We start from the raw sequence: 15,187 nt of genomic DNA, 5'->3' as shown, positions 1-15,187 counted from the left end.
TAGTTTCATCATCACTAACGTCTTCAGGGGCGTGGCCACTGAAGACGTTAGTGATGACGAAACTAGTAGGGAGGAGCCTGTAACTTGTGACGCGATGCTTGTACTGGGACACGACAGCCATCTGTATGGTTAGAAGTGCTGGACATTTCTTCAATTTTTTATCTGCTTAATATTTACTTCATAAATGTGAGTGTATCAACTTCTTTATCCTTTATTAAACTACTTCTTGGGATGTCTGCACTATGAAGTGTTTTATTTTCTTTGCTGGGTTCTCCGCTAACGAGGTCAATTAAGGGCCTGATTATGCTCATGCTGCTGAGGATCCTATCTTGGGAGGCATCCAGGATTGCTGACTTGTACTAAAAGGAACTGCTGCCTTTTCTCTACACCCTTTGCTGTTGAAGAGCCGCTATTGATAAATTGTCTTGCGAGTTTTTATCTTCCTTTTGGTAAGGAGCTGTGTGTTTGGGTGTTGATGGTGGTGTACAAACCAGTGATCTCCACAAGAATTTTTATATGGACTTTATTATTGTTCAATTACATTTAATTGTATGAGTGATTCAATTCCCATATAAGTGCTGCACCATTTTCTACATATCTCTATTGTGCTTTTTCTGCATTTTGTGTCAGCTGCTTTTTATTCATCTAATTTATTGCATTGCTTCTTTGATCCCAGCACAACAAAGTTGTGTTTTTTAAAAATGTCCCTTCCCTTTCTAACAGTGTTTTTTAAAGACTAAAAATCTCCTTTCCCTTTCTGCTAGACTTTTCTTGTTACTAAAAATATCCCATCCCGTTTTGCTAGTCTTTTTTTTTTTTTACGACTAAAAATCTCCTTTCCCTTTTTTCTATAATTTTTTTTCACGACTAATGCCTTGTACACGCGATTGGAATTTCCGATGAAAAAAGTCAGACAGGAATTTTTCATTGGAAATTCCGACCGTGTGGGCCCCATCAGACTTTTTTCCATCGGAGTTTAGAAATAGAACATGTTTTATATCTCTCCACGGAAATTCTGATCGTCTGTGTGGAACTCCGATGGAGAACAAAACATGCATGCTCAGAATCAAGTCGACGCATGCTCGGAAGTATTGAACTTCATTTTTTTCGGCTCGTCGTAGTCTTTTACGTCACTGCGTTTTTGGACTGTCGGAATTTGGTTTGACAGTGTGTATGCAAGACAGCTTGAACGGAATTCCGATAGAAAATTCGATCAGATTTTAGCCCATTGGAAATTCCGATCGTGTGTACAGGGCATAAAAATCTACTTTCCCTCTTTGCAATTTTTTTTTTACGACTAAAAATCTAATTTTTCTCTGCACGTCGTGTTTTACGTAACCGTGTTGGACACGATCGGATTTTTAATTGATGGTGTGTAGGCAAGACTGATGAAAGTCACCTTCATCGGATATCTGATGAAAAAATCCATCTGTCCGTTATCATCGGATGAACTGATCGTGTGTGCGTGGCATTACATTTCAATTAACAGGCTGAGTGTGGGAAAATAACAACAATGTATTTCTTAACTGTAATACTGAGAAAGTGGTATCATCTTCCTAGCTGTGCTGTGTGAAAGGGATGTGTAATTCTCAGGACTAAATAGATAGAAATTCAAATCATTTGGCAGGTAAAACATCTCCCTTATAGGTATTTATAATGTGTATTTAGAGAAGTTGGGAGTATGGCCCAGGCAAGTCATTGGGAAGTTACTGCAAAAAGCATGAGCAGCACCACAGAAGATTTCAGGGCTCGGTCGTGAACACTGTGAGAAACCGCCACTGCCATGGCCAGGTAAGCAAGCATCTTGTTTGTTTTGGGTCAGTAAGGTTAGGGGGGTCGAGTGGGTGGGCTGGGTATTTTTGGGAGCGAAACGTAGCTGTCCTTTGGAAAATTAAGCTGCCATAGTTCTTTCTTCTGTTTTTAACCCACTTAGAGGTATTCTCACTAGTCTGCTTTCATTATCTGTGTGTAGCACTACCCCCCCAAATAAGTCCCTTGGTAATATGGGTTCTCTGTTCTGGTCCCTGAATCCTGGAACAACCTCAGCCCCTCTGGCACTTCTGGCTGAGTGAAATGCATTTGTAGGATCATCTATTTTTGTGGATATCTGTAACTCAACTGTGAATTTGTATCAGTAAATATACACAAGACGTTTTAGTGGTAATAAACTGAATGTATTGGTATGAGTTTGAGTAAATGGTAGGTTGAGCCTAAATAAACATGCTGTATAGAGGGTAGGTTAAAACACAGTCTGCTAGAGAGTGTAATCACTGTACCAAAGTAACATAGAATAGCGGTCTGTACTTCTAAACTGGAATTGATTTATGAAGCAGCAAAGTCAGCAATAAGCAGTAAATATACAGTATGTCCTATTTGCAATGTAAATATTAGTACTATAACTAGTTTACAGTGCACGCTAGGAGAAAGGCTAGGGTATAATGCAATGTCCCCCGAGAGGTACCTCTTAGCATAGGCAATAAGTAAAGGTCTTTGTGTAGCAGCTGTAAAGGACAGTCCTTAGTCGTAACTCTTCAGCCAGCTAGTGTAAGGGCCCAGTTGTACCACTGGTGCACATGAGAATAGTCCCAGTCATGCCTGCGGGCAACAATAAGGCTACTAGATAGCTACTAAAGGGCTGTATGGTCTCACTGTCTCTCTAGCAGCAGCTCACTAGTCCCAGCGATATTGCAGCTCACTATCTGGTCACACACTATTAGTCCACTATCTGCTCTCCCGCCAATATGCAGCAGTGGTGTGCACACTGGACAGCGAAGTGCACTCTCAGGACCCCTTATGGTAAGAGAAAGTGAAGTCCTGTACAGCCTGGGAAAATGCAGTTCTTTCCTCCCCTCCCAGCTAATCTCCTCTCTGGGGAATGCAGTTCAAAAAATATTGATCACCACAGCAGAGTCTCTCCTCCAGACTACAGACTACAGTTCCCACAGTGCAGTGATGGCTGATTCAATATATTTAACTCTTCCTGCTTAGCAGCTCCCTCCTTTTGCTAAAACATCTGTTCAGCACTGCAGAGCAGCAGCTACAGAGAGCAGCTGTAGACAGTGTTTCTCTCGCTCTTCATTTCACACATCTGTAATGTGTGTTTAGAAATAAATAAAATCTGCAACAAAGAGAAAGGGTCATATGGCAATAGCATGCCTGTAGGTCTAGGAACTCTAAGAAATTCCTCTATCACTGGTCAAGAGATACAAAAAAAGTAATGTATTTTTACTCAGTAGAACATACCCAAAACATTTAGTTTCTTTGCCATCCTAAAACACTACTATTCATCTAAACTGTGAATGGAACTCTAGCCTTACCTTTAGTTTTGCACTTTTGTACAGGCTCCTTACCTGTACTGAAATTGATTACTTTGATTTTACTACACACTGTAAACTTCTAAGGCCCCGTACACACGGCCGAGGAACTCGACGTGCCAAACACATCGAGTTCCTCGGCCAGTTCAGTCCTGGAGCCGCCGAGGACCTCGGCGGGCCGAGTTCTCCCATAGAACAACGAGGAAATAGAGAACATGTTCTCTATTTCCTCGCCGAGGTCCTCGTCGGCTTCCTCGGCCGAAAGTGTACACACGGCCGGGTTTCTCGGCAGAATTCAGCCAGAAACTCGGTCGGAAGCTGAATTCTGCCGAGGAAACTGGTCGTGTGTACGGGGCCTTAGAGTGTACATTGGAAGCTGCAGCAAGTCAAATAGAGTCCACCTCATTTTCCAGGCTAGAGGAAGCTCAGCATTGTCTAACTCTTTCCATCACAGCCTTACTGTCCCTGGCCTGAATCCTTTATTAATTTTATTTTATTTTTTAATCATGGAGACTCAGCATCACATATGGCTGTTACTCACTCCTCCATAGCGATACCAACCCATCTAGACATTTTGAGATTTGCTTTAGTCCTCCCAACAGTCAGCCTGATGCTTGTATCAGGACTGAGGGCTCTTGAAGTGAGTACTGAGGCAGGGTGCTGTGCTGTTTTCAGGAAAATATGGCCTCTCCTACCAGCCATGGCTAGCTTGCATTGTATAGAGAACATCTCATGGTGATCCAACACGTTTCTTGAGCTTGGTCTTCAGGGGTTGATGCATAGTCATGATTTTTATAGTAAAATTGTTAAAAAAATAACATAACAATGAACATAGTAATGAACATAACTATTTTACTTTATAGATTATGTCTATGCATCAAACCCTGAAGAGTGAGATTGAACTCCCTAAAAGTGTTGGATCACCATAGATGCTATGACACAATTAACATTTATTTATGGATTATTTGATTACTGTATGTAACTATGTAATGGATTAGTACATTTGGACCAACATTTTTGAAAATATGACACCTTTTCCCAGTTCTATTGCTGGCATACTCAATAAACCAATACCATGTTTTTATTACTGGCTGTGTGGCCCTTTCTCTGACGTCCCAATGGGCAAAACTCTGTATTTGTATGTACAATGGGGATGGAGGCGCCATGCAGGGTACTACCACCCCTATTCTGTTTCTTGTATAGAGAACCACAGAGACCTGACAATGACATCACTGGGTCTAAAAGAAAAGATATGTAATGAAAACGAAAAAGTTTTATTAAAAAATGTAATTAGCATGTTAATAATGGATGAGAAGGGACCAGGGAGTGCAAGTCGCAATCTATGTTCAAAATGCAAAATCAAATGTTCATTTCCACATTGTATTGCAGTTATTTCTAGTCTATTCCCACTATGATTCTGAGGTTTGTAAACTTACTTTGTGAAGATTCCAACACATTTACTTCTTTGAATTATGTGACACATTCAAATCCCTAGGCACTGATGTGTCGCACATTTCACAGAGCCTGCCTTCTGAACTACAGATGAAGAGTTTTAGAAGGCGGAGTTAGTACAAGAATCACTGCTTGCCAGCAGCAAGGTACTGTGGGATATGTAGTCCTCAGAAATTGAAAGTATACAGCAGAAGTGAAGCTGCAAAGCATGCAGGGAGTCCAGGAATTTGTTCAAAGGGATGGCCAGCAGACAATCAACGTGAAAATAGTTTTTTCAAGTAAGCTTATATTGGATTGCAAAAAATAACTATTATTTCAATTATTACAATGCTGATGTTATAAAAATTAAAGTGTATGCTGTGACCATAGATTCCTTTAATCAGTTTAAACTTTATCTTTAAAATGTGTCCATTTGACACATTCAATTTGCACAGCTTTCTGGTCTGGTGCACCCTGTGAATTATTCAACAAATGCTAAAAATGTGCAATATGAACTCATATGTGATTGAACCTTATTTTTCACTAATCTGTTAGCCCAAATCTCTGGATTTTTGCCATATGGTGGCATAATTCAGCAGCAGAGAACTAAATGGACAATATTAATTGGTTTTCCTATAAAATGCTCCAGTTTATGAAGAAATCAGCCGTGCCAAAGTATTAACTGCATCTGCTGACATATTTAATAATTGCTAATGCTATCTATGTCATATATCCTAGTAATGATTTACAGTAGCAAAATTGGTATTTCTTTGGTTTAAAAAAAAGTGTTTCATCTTTAAAATACAGGCAGTTAAAAAGTGAATGTCTCACTCCTGACTGGTGATCATCTCTCCCTTGGATCCTGTTCCATTTACAGAATGCTTTGATAACAAAATAACGGAAAATTGTATCATACTTACCAGTAATTTTCCTTTCCTGGTGCCTATCCATGGCAGCATACTACTCCCTCAGGACTAGTGAATAGAATAAATTAAAGGCATAGCCCCTCCCCCAACATTCTCCGTACTATAGAATACCGAGGGTGGGAGCGTATGCTGCCATGGATAGGCACCAGGAAAGGAAAATTACTGGTAAGTATGATACAATTTTCCGTTTTCCTGGTGCCTCCATGGCAGCATACTAGTGATAAATAACTAGCTTGACGCGGGTGGGATAATGCTTAACAATAAGAGTTTTTAATCAGAAGAGGACATAGCAGCCTGAACTGCCCTTCTTCCGAACTCCACCGTTGTGAGAGCTCCTGGGTCAATGTGGTAGTGTCTGAGAAACGTGTTTCGAGACGACCAGGTGGCTGCCCTGCACACCGTCTCCAGCGATACGTTAGCCCTTGTTGCCCAGGAAGTAGCGACTGCCCTAGTGGAATGAGCATTCACTCGAGATGGAGGCTCCATATTCTTTGCCCTGTAGGACCTCTGTATCAGCTTCACAACCCATGATGCTAGAGTCCTTATGGAGGCTTCCTTGCCCCTGTGTCTACCAAAAGGTACGATGAACAGCCTCTCCGAGGTTCTGAAGGAGCCGGTGGCCTCTAGATAGGCCTTGAGTGTTCTGGACACATCCAGTTCGTGGCAGGTTTCTGTATCAGTATCTGCAAATATTGGCAGAGCCCAAGGTTCCAACAGGTGGCTTGTAGAGGCGACCTTCGGCATGAACCCTCTGAGTGGGCGAAGTTCTACCCTGTCAGGAAAGAAAGAGATGTGGTCTTCCCCAATTCCTAAGGAATGGAGTTCTGAGATCCTCCTACCGGAGGTGATGGCTAGCAGAAACGTTGTTTTCAGCGTTAAGTTCCAAAGGGTTATTTGTTCTACTGGAGCAAAAGGTTGGATTGACAGAGCCTCGAGGACCAGAGACAGATCCCATTTAGGGAAGGATCGTCTAGCAGGCGGACGGATCTTTAGGACGCCTTTAACGAAGATAACTAGCAAAGGATCTTCTGCCCACCTTTTACTGGTTGCGGCTGAGATTGCTGCTACCTGAACCTTAAGGGAGCTTAAACTAAGGCCTAGGTCAAGTCCTGTTTGAAGGAAACCTAATACATGGTTTGTAGAGGGGACGATAGGATCAAAGCCGTTATCGACTGCGTAGGACACAAACTTATCCCAGATCTTTGAATATATATTATTCGTTGTGGGTTTCCTGGCCTTTAAGAGGGTTGAGATGACCCCTGACGAGCAGCCTAGGGACTCGAACCTTCGCCTCTCAACTTCCAGACTCGAAGGTCCAACCTCTGAGGGTTTGGGTGAAGCAGTTTGCCCTGCAGCAGAAGTTGAGGGAATGCTGGGATCTTGATTGGTGGATACACACTGAGACGCATGACAAGTGGAAACCAAGGTCTCTTCGGCCAGTACGGGAGTATCGTCAGTACCTGCACTGATTCCCTGAGTAACCTCAGGAGAAATTTGAGTATCAGTGACCGCGGAGGGAAGGCATATGCCGTGGAGAAACTCCATGGGCATGTCAGAGCATCCACTGCTTCGGCTTGCGGATGTGGAAACCTGGAGACAAACCTGTCCAGCTTGGTGTTCTCCGAAGAGGCGAACAGGTCCACCTGTGGGGGATCCCAAGAGTTGGCAATCTGCCGGAACACCCGTGGGTGGAGCGCCCACTCGTTGTTGTTGCAGAATCGTCTGGACAATGTGTCTGCTTCCGTATTCAGCTTGCCTGGGAGGTATACTGCTCGAAGGTCCAGGAGGTTCTTCTCTGCCCAAAGCATGATCGGCTCTACTTCCTTGAGGAGCGATCTGCTGCGTGTGCCCCCCTGTTTCTGCAGATACGCAACCGCTGCCCTGTTGTCTAGGCGAAGCAGAATCCTCTGACCCTTGACTTGGGATGTCAGGGAAGTTAGTGCCATAAAGGCTGCCCTCAATTCTAGGATGTTGGACACTACGCCTTGGGTGGAGAATGACCATTTCCCCTGTACCTTGGATTCCCCGCAATGGGCTCCCCAGCCCTGTCCGCTCGCATCGGACGTAATTGTGGTCCAATGTAGGGACCCCAAGTGACGGGGTCTGGAGAGGTTCTCTGGTTCTGTCCACCATTGAAGACTCTTTCGCATCAGTCCCGTGATCAGGATCGTCTGGGACAGTCGACGTTTCCTCCACTGCGCCAAGAAACCAGTCTGAAAGAATCTCAGGTGCCAATGGGTCCAAGGGACCATGGGGATGCAGGCCGACATACTGCCAATGAGGCTCAGGCATTGTGAGGCCGTTAAAACCGGACTCTGGATGGTTTTGATCACCTTCTGAATGATAGTCTCCCTCTTTGGCGGTGGCAACGACACTGTACCCCTCAGGGTGTTGAATGCTGCGCCCAAGTAGACCATCTGTTGAGTCGGTGTGAGTTGGCTCTTGCCTAGATTGACTAACCACCCTAACTCCCTTAGAGTTTGGAGCAGAATGGTTCGATGGCACATCAGTTGCTCTGGGCTGCTTGCAAGGAGTAGGATGTCGTCTAGATAATGGTACACTCTTAAGCCCTTCTCCCTCAGGGGGGCTAGGGCAGACAATAGGATTTTGGAGAATACCCTGGGAGAGGTGCACAGTCCAAAGGGTAGAGCTTGGAATTGAAGATGAGTATGACCTACTGCAAATCTGAGGTATTTCTGGACTTTCGGCTGGATTGGAACATGCAGGTATGCGTCCTGGAGGTCGACAGAGATCATCCAATCCAACGGCTGAACTGCCTGGATTATTGTCTGCAAGGATTCCATCTTGAAGCTCTCGGTGTGTATATACCGGTTGAGTCTCTTCAGGTCTATCACAGGTCTCCATCCACCTGTCCTTTTGGGGACGAGGAATAAGGTAGAGTAAAAACCTGTGAATTGCTCTGCCAAGGGCACAGGAATGGCTGCTTCCTGATGCTGGAGTGACACTAAAAAGTCTTTTAGAGCTTGAGCTTTCAGGGGAGAAGATGGAATTTCCGATCTCTTGAACGAGTTCCGAGGTGGAGTTTGAAAAAACTTCCAAGAGTGCCCCCGTTGGATAGTGGACAGAACCCAGGGGTCTTGGCAATGGGTGGCCCAGGCTGAGATGAAATGTTTTAGCCTGGCTCCCACCGGGAGTGTCAGGGTTGGCTCGGCGTCAAAAGGACTGCTTTTGCTCCTGAGGAGCCGGAGGGGCTTTCATCTTTCTGTTCAAGAAGGATTGCTGAGTGCCTCTCCAGGGTCTTCTGTTGTCTCTGAATTGACCCGAATTTCTGAAGTCTCTTGAATCTGAGCGGCGGAACCTAGAGGGACCACCTCTGAATCTTCGTGTTCTCCTGTCTTGTGGGAGCATACCAGACTTCCCTCCTGACAGCCTAGAGATTTCGTTATCCATCTTATCTCCGAAAAGCGCCTTCCCATCAAAGGGAATTTTGCACCAGCTCTGTTTGGATGAAAGGTCAGCTGACCAGGGTTTCAGCCACAAGGCCCTTTTTGCCATCACAGAGTGTAACATAGATCTCGCCGAGCATCTGATGGTATCAATGGCAGCGACTCCGACAAAGTCTGCTGATAGCCTGAGTTCCTCTAAGGCTTTTATTACGTCTTCTGTTGGGACGTTTTGACGCAGAGCAGTCTCAATGTTATCTGTCCATGACCTATTGGCATTAGAGACTGACGTGAGGGCGATGGCCGGTTTACAGGCTGCTCCTGCCGCCAAGTAGCTCCTCTTTAGTTCTAGGTCAATACGCCTGTCTATGGGATCCTTGAAGGAGGTGGAATCCTCCATTGGTAAGGTCACATTTTTGGCAAGGCGTACTACTGATGCATCCACCACCGGCATAGAGTTTAGTGCCTGTGTTCCAGATTCTGGTAAGGGATACAACTTGTTGAGCCGGGTCAAAGAGAACTTTTTATCAGGCTTTGCCCATTCATTGAGAATGATCTGGCTTATCTCCCCCATTAACGGGAACAGAATCTGCTTCCTTTTGAGAAAGGGAAAATAGCTTGTCGCCTCTTGAGGGGGATCATCCTCTTTCCAGGAGATTGCTGACTTAACTGCCTGGATAAACGGGCTTACCAGGGAAAAGCTGAACCCTGAGGATTCTGATTCCTCTGCTGAATACTCCGAGTCATCTCCGGGTGAGGAGTCTCTGCCTGACCGATCAGTCGGTAGTACAGGTTGCCCGACTGTTGAGGGCCCCGGGAGACTGGGTTCCACATTCTGAGTCTGTGGTACCTGCGAGGTCGGCTGAACAGGGACAGCAGCCAAGAGCTTGGAGAAGGAGTCTCTCATAGCTTTGTCCAGCAGTTCTACTGCCTGCCGATTTTCCTGCTCGCGGCTGGACGCATAGTCCGTAAAGCAGTCCTTACAAACTACCTTGTCGGGTAGTGGCGTAGCCCCGCATGTCCAACACTTCTTCCTTCTTTGACTTCTTGAAGATGGAGAGTGATCATGACCCCTGGATCTTGACCTCTGTGATCTATGGCGTGGAGATCGGGATCTTCGCCTTGATGAGTGGGACCGGTGTCGTGAGGAATCCGATCTGCGGACTGGGCTGTCATTATCACGAGATCTTGATGACTTTCTGGTCCTCTTGGAGTGGGCAGGGCTACGATGTAAGGAACTCACGTTAGAAAACAGTGAGGGCACTTTTTTTTTTTTTTTTTTAAATACTCACGTATCGTTGGTCCATACCTAATGGTGTGAGGATCTTTGTTACGCGGTGAATGACTCATTGTTAAAGCTTGGGCGGAAGGATCGGCTGCAAAAATTGTAGAGAGGCCGCAAAAAATAAATAAATAAATAGATAATAAATAAATAATTAATAATAATAATAACATTTGCGATATTTGAATAACGGACAAGCAAGCATCTGTCTGCAACCTTCAGACAGGTGCTGCTATGTCAGCACTTTTCCCCCATCTCCTTGCTTCTTACCAACAAACTCTGGGGCTGAAAACCTAGCAGGGCTTAGATCTGTCACTGCAGCAACAGTCAAGCCCTGTTCTAGGTCTCTATTTAAACTCTCCTGAGGGAATCTTCCCCCAGGATCCGCCCCCAGCCAAAAGACTGGAAACAAGGGCAAAAAAGCCCTGTTTCCAGAATCCAAAATGGCCACCGCGTCCCGTGACGTCACCTAGCAAGGGATCAGCTGCATCCAGAGACACCTGATACAGGTCAGCCCAGAGTGTCAGGGCGACAGGGCACCCACAGAAGATTTAAGGTTTTTTTTTTTTTTTTTTGCACAGCATTACAGTTTGAAAGAAAAAAACATATATTCAGCACAGCATAAGGAAAACAGAAAAGGAAAGAAAAGTCTGGCCTGGGGTAGTGGAGCCGATCCTTCCACAGCTTCCGTGTCATTTTATAGGTGCTCCTGGCAGTTTGCGTTCCTATGAGGAAACTCTGCGATGCGACCCCAACAGATCCACAGAGGGGTCTCCCAGCTTATTAGCGCTATTAGCGGCCCAAGAACAGGGACTGCGCTCGGGAAAGGCTAAACCCGGCGGACGCTGCCGACTGCAGAGGTATGGACATACTTCTACTCTTCACCAGTACAAGAAGGTATGGAGGAAAAAAAGGAGAACGTTGGGGGAGGGGCTATGCCTTTAATTTATTCTATTCACTAGTCCTGAGGGAGGAGTCGAGGCTGAGCTCTATCACTAGTATGCTGCCATGGAGGCACCAGGAAAAGTACTTATTAAGCATCTATTTCTTGCCAAAGCATCTCTTTTAAAGTTTGGATAGGTTTTGGGAAGGGTAAGAAGAACCTCTGCTAGGTCTTAACCTTCAGCTGATTTTAATTCTCTGTACCCCCATTAGAGACTGTTCACCTTTCCTGTCCCAGTAAAAATGTTGTCACTGAAACAATAATTACTGTATTTATTGGGGTATAACACTCATTTTTTCAACCTGCAAATCGGTTGCAAATAGTGTGTGCGTGTTATACACTGCTACTGCAATTTGGGCTACCTCGGAGAGAACGGGGAGGGGGCGCGACGAGCGCCATCAGATTATATACAGCAAGAATCTCCTGTTTACTCAGCGGCCTCTGTAATAGGAAGTTCCGTCTCCTGGGCCGGCATTGAACAAGTGTTCTGTCTATTACCAGAAGTTCTGTTTATCATCCCGCCCCCCTCCCTGAGATGGGCATTGATCAGGCTGCATTCATGGTAATGGGGAGGCTACAGGTGGGCATTAATCAAGCTGCATTGATAGGAAATTGTGAGGCTGTGGATGAGCATTGATCAAGCTGCATTGATGGGCAATTGTGAGGCTGTGGATGGGCATTGATCAAGCTGCATTGATGGGCAATTGTAAAGCTGCAGATGGGCATTGATCAAGCTGCATTGATGGGAAATTTTGAGGCTGCAGATGGCCATTAATCAGGCTGCATTGATGAGCACTGACCCTTATTTTGCTTCAAAGTTCTCTATTTAAAATGTAAGTTTTTTTCCTGAATCTTCCCTCTTAAAATTAAGGTGCGTGTTATATGCCTGTGTGTGTTATATGGTGATAAATATGGTAAATGGAATTTTCAAAATGGTGCAACAGACATTAAAGAAAACCTGACAAATGTAAAAACCATTCCCTGCCTTGGTTAAAGATAAAAAATATATCATTTCTTTTCTGTTTAACACCTTCAGCCTGAAAGGATTTACCCCTTTTCTTCTTTAAAACATACCCAATAAAAAAAATGTAAAAATCTAATTTCTTCATCAATTTAGGACAATATATATTCTGCTACATATTTTCGGTAAAATAAAACCCAATAAGCGTATATTGATTGGCTTGCGCAAAAGTTGTAGCATCTACAAAATAGGGGATAGATTTATGGCATTTTTATTTCATAGATTTTTTTACTAGTAATGGCAGTGATCTGCGATTTTTAGCGAGAATGTGACATTGCAGCGAACAAATCGGACACCTAATCGTCCTTTTTGATACCTTTGTGAGAACCAGTGACATTATTACAGTGATCAATGCTAAAAATATGCACTGACATTGTACTAATGGCACTGGCAGGGAAAGGGTTAACATCAGGGGCAATCAAAGGGTGTGTTTACTAACTGTATGGGGGATGGCCTGCCTGAGACAACACACAGATCTGTCTTCCTGCATAGCAGAAAAAACAGGATCTTTGTGTCATCCCCTGACAGAACGGAGATCTGCCTTGTTTACTTTGGCAGATCCCTGAAGAAATTTAGCTAGGAAGCTGTAACATCCACACTATTCTACATATTCCCCCAGGAATTCAATGCACTTGTGACATCTTTCCTGCAGCTTCTTAAGTCCCTGTAAATAAAATTCTGGTGTAACCACTCATTTGCAGCATTAGTTGCCTCCGAAACACTGCCAAATCGTTGTACCTTTAGGTGTTTTTTGAGATTGAGGAACAGATAATAGTCAGAAGGCACTAGGTCGGGCAAATAGGTTGGATGGGGCATCACTTATAAGCCTAAGGAGGTCTGTTTTACCCTTGTTTTATCGGCAGTATGTGACGAGGCATTGTCATGCAACATGATGACACCTTTGGAGAGCTTTCCTGAACGTTTTTCCTTGATATTTTGCCTCAACTTTGTCAATAAAGCACGGTAATATGTTGCATTGATGGTTGAACCCTTTGCACACAAAACTTCTCTGGCCTAGAGGAACCACTGTGCCTCCATTCCTTAGACTGTTCCTTTGTCTCAGGATCATAACAGTAGATCCATGTCTCATCACCAGTTACCAGTTTGTCGAGGATATCTGACTAATTTCTTGAAAAATGTTCCAAAACAGCCACCGATGTCTCCATACGTTTCCTCTTTAGTTTGTTTGTCAAAAGTTTTGGGAACCACTTTGCTGCAAGCTTTCTCATTTCCAAGTCATTGTGGATAATGGCACCAACTCTCTCACGTGATATTCCCAGATATGTAGCAATACTTTTGGCTGATATTCGGCGGTCATCCATGATCATGTCATTGATGGCTTTCATATTTGCAGGTGCAGAGACAGAAACAGGCCTTCCACTAGGTTCCTCACCTTCAACACCGAAATGGCTAGTTTTAAAATTGACAACCCAATGTTCAACTGTTGCATATGAAGGACCACTGTCACCCAAATATTGTGATATTAACTTCGCACCTTTCCCTAGGCGAAACAGGAACTTGTTTATGGTCCTATGCTCTTCTACATTGAATTTTTCTGGAGGTGCTGCCACTTTGGACCTGAAAAGGAAAGATAAGTTAAAATTATAGGTAGTTGACCAGTACATCCTGCAATTTACAGCTTCATGGCTCAATTTCTTCTGGGTAAGGCTCAATACTTATCAGAACCCCCTCGTACATAGCCTACTGGAGGAAACTTTTTCTCAAATATTTCCTAAAAAAACTGTTTAAAGTGGTAGTAAACTCAGCTTTTTCACTTGTACCTACAGGGAAGCCTATAATAAGGCTTATCTGAAGGTACAGTGAATATCTCCTAAACGTGCACCGATCACAGTTGAAGAAGCCGGGGGCATCACCGGGGCATGTGCACTGCATGGGATGTGCTGTCAATTCAGAGAACTGTGCCACTGTGATAGATCTGGATAAAATTTCTATTTTGAATTCTTTTATTGGAACCACTAAAATGTTTCTCAGTTTATATTCCTTTAATTTCCTTTTATATTGTTTTTAATACCTTTTTATATGCATATGTATGAGAATGATCAATACTGCTTATTTTCCTTGATAAGATTTGTCAGATATGTTTTTTAAGTATATTTCAACTTGGATGGATATACAAAAGGGATAAGGGAAAAAGTTCAGTCTCCATTTTCTCTTTTTGCTTCTCATCTTTCAAATGTGTGTTCGGCTCATCCCCCCCACTGCATTCCTGGAAAGCTTTTATTCCAAGGCCCCTTCTCGTCCCTTGCTCTGTATGGAAGAGGAAGTTACCCCTCCCCCTTGTCTGCTTACTGAGAGAACTTTTTTATGACACGTGGATTTGCAAGAAGAGCATGGACTGGACTTGTGAGAAGAAGATGGAATAGGAAAGACCCCTATATGAACTGACCAATGAGAAGCTTCATGCCGGGGGCAAGCCCCACAGGGGAGGAGGATTAGTGGGTATATCTGTATGATGTGAACCAATCAATGTATGCTTTGTGATTTCATATGGTAAATAAAACTGAAGTGAGGAGGGTTTCTACTTCCTGTTGGGACCGAGCTAAAAGGTGAGTAGTTTCCTTGTCTTATCTATATATCTCACCTTATGAATTTGAATCAGCCGCAGAAATGGGTAACCCTGAGATTGTATCAGGAAATCAATTAATTAATGAATCCACATCACCACGATCATGACTCCTGTGTGCATGCGTGGGAGTGACATCATCGCAGCATAGCCATTCAAACGGCCAAAGCGCACAAAACCCAGAAGGAAAACTGGGGGAAGATGGAACATGTAAAGCATGGTAAACACAGTGAGATTATTGGACGAATTTTGTTTTTTATTGCATGCTAGCCTCCCTACAGT

General features: G+C 43.9%; 1 protein-coding gene across 1 annotated transcript; it reads right to left on the bottom strand.

The window, feature by feature from the left end:
• Positions 1-8,845: 8,845 nt before the first annotated feature.
• LOC120935664 (lamina-associated polypeptide 2-like) lies at positions 8,846-10,450 on the bottom strand. The gene is made up of 2 exons (XM_040347716.1): positions 10,385-10,450; positions 8,846-10,298 (listed from the first exon to the last, which is right to left on the bottom strand). The coding sequence occupies exons 1-2, from the start codon at positions 10,423-10,425 to the stop codon at positions 8,846-8,848; spliced, it is 1,494 nt and encodes a 497-aa protein (XP_040203650.1). The 5' UTR covers positions 10,426-10,450.
• Between the last annotated feature and the right edge of the window lie 4,737 nt (positions 10,451-15,187).

The sequence above is a fragment of the Rana temporaria genome, chromosome 4, assembly GCF_905171775.1.
Source record: "Rana temporaria chromosome 4, aRanTem1.1, whole genome shotgun sequence".
Taxonomy (NCBI): domain Eukaryota; kingdom Metazoa; phylum Chordata; class Amphibia; order Anura; family Ranidae; genus Rana; species Rana temporaria.
Note: the sequence above shows the minus strand (reverse complement) of the source record. Positions and strands in the feature narration are given on the sequence as shown.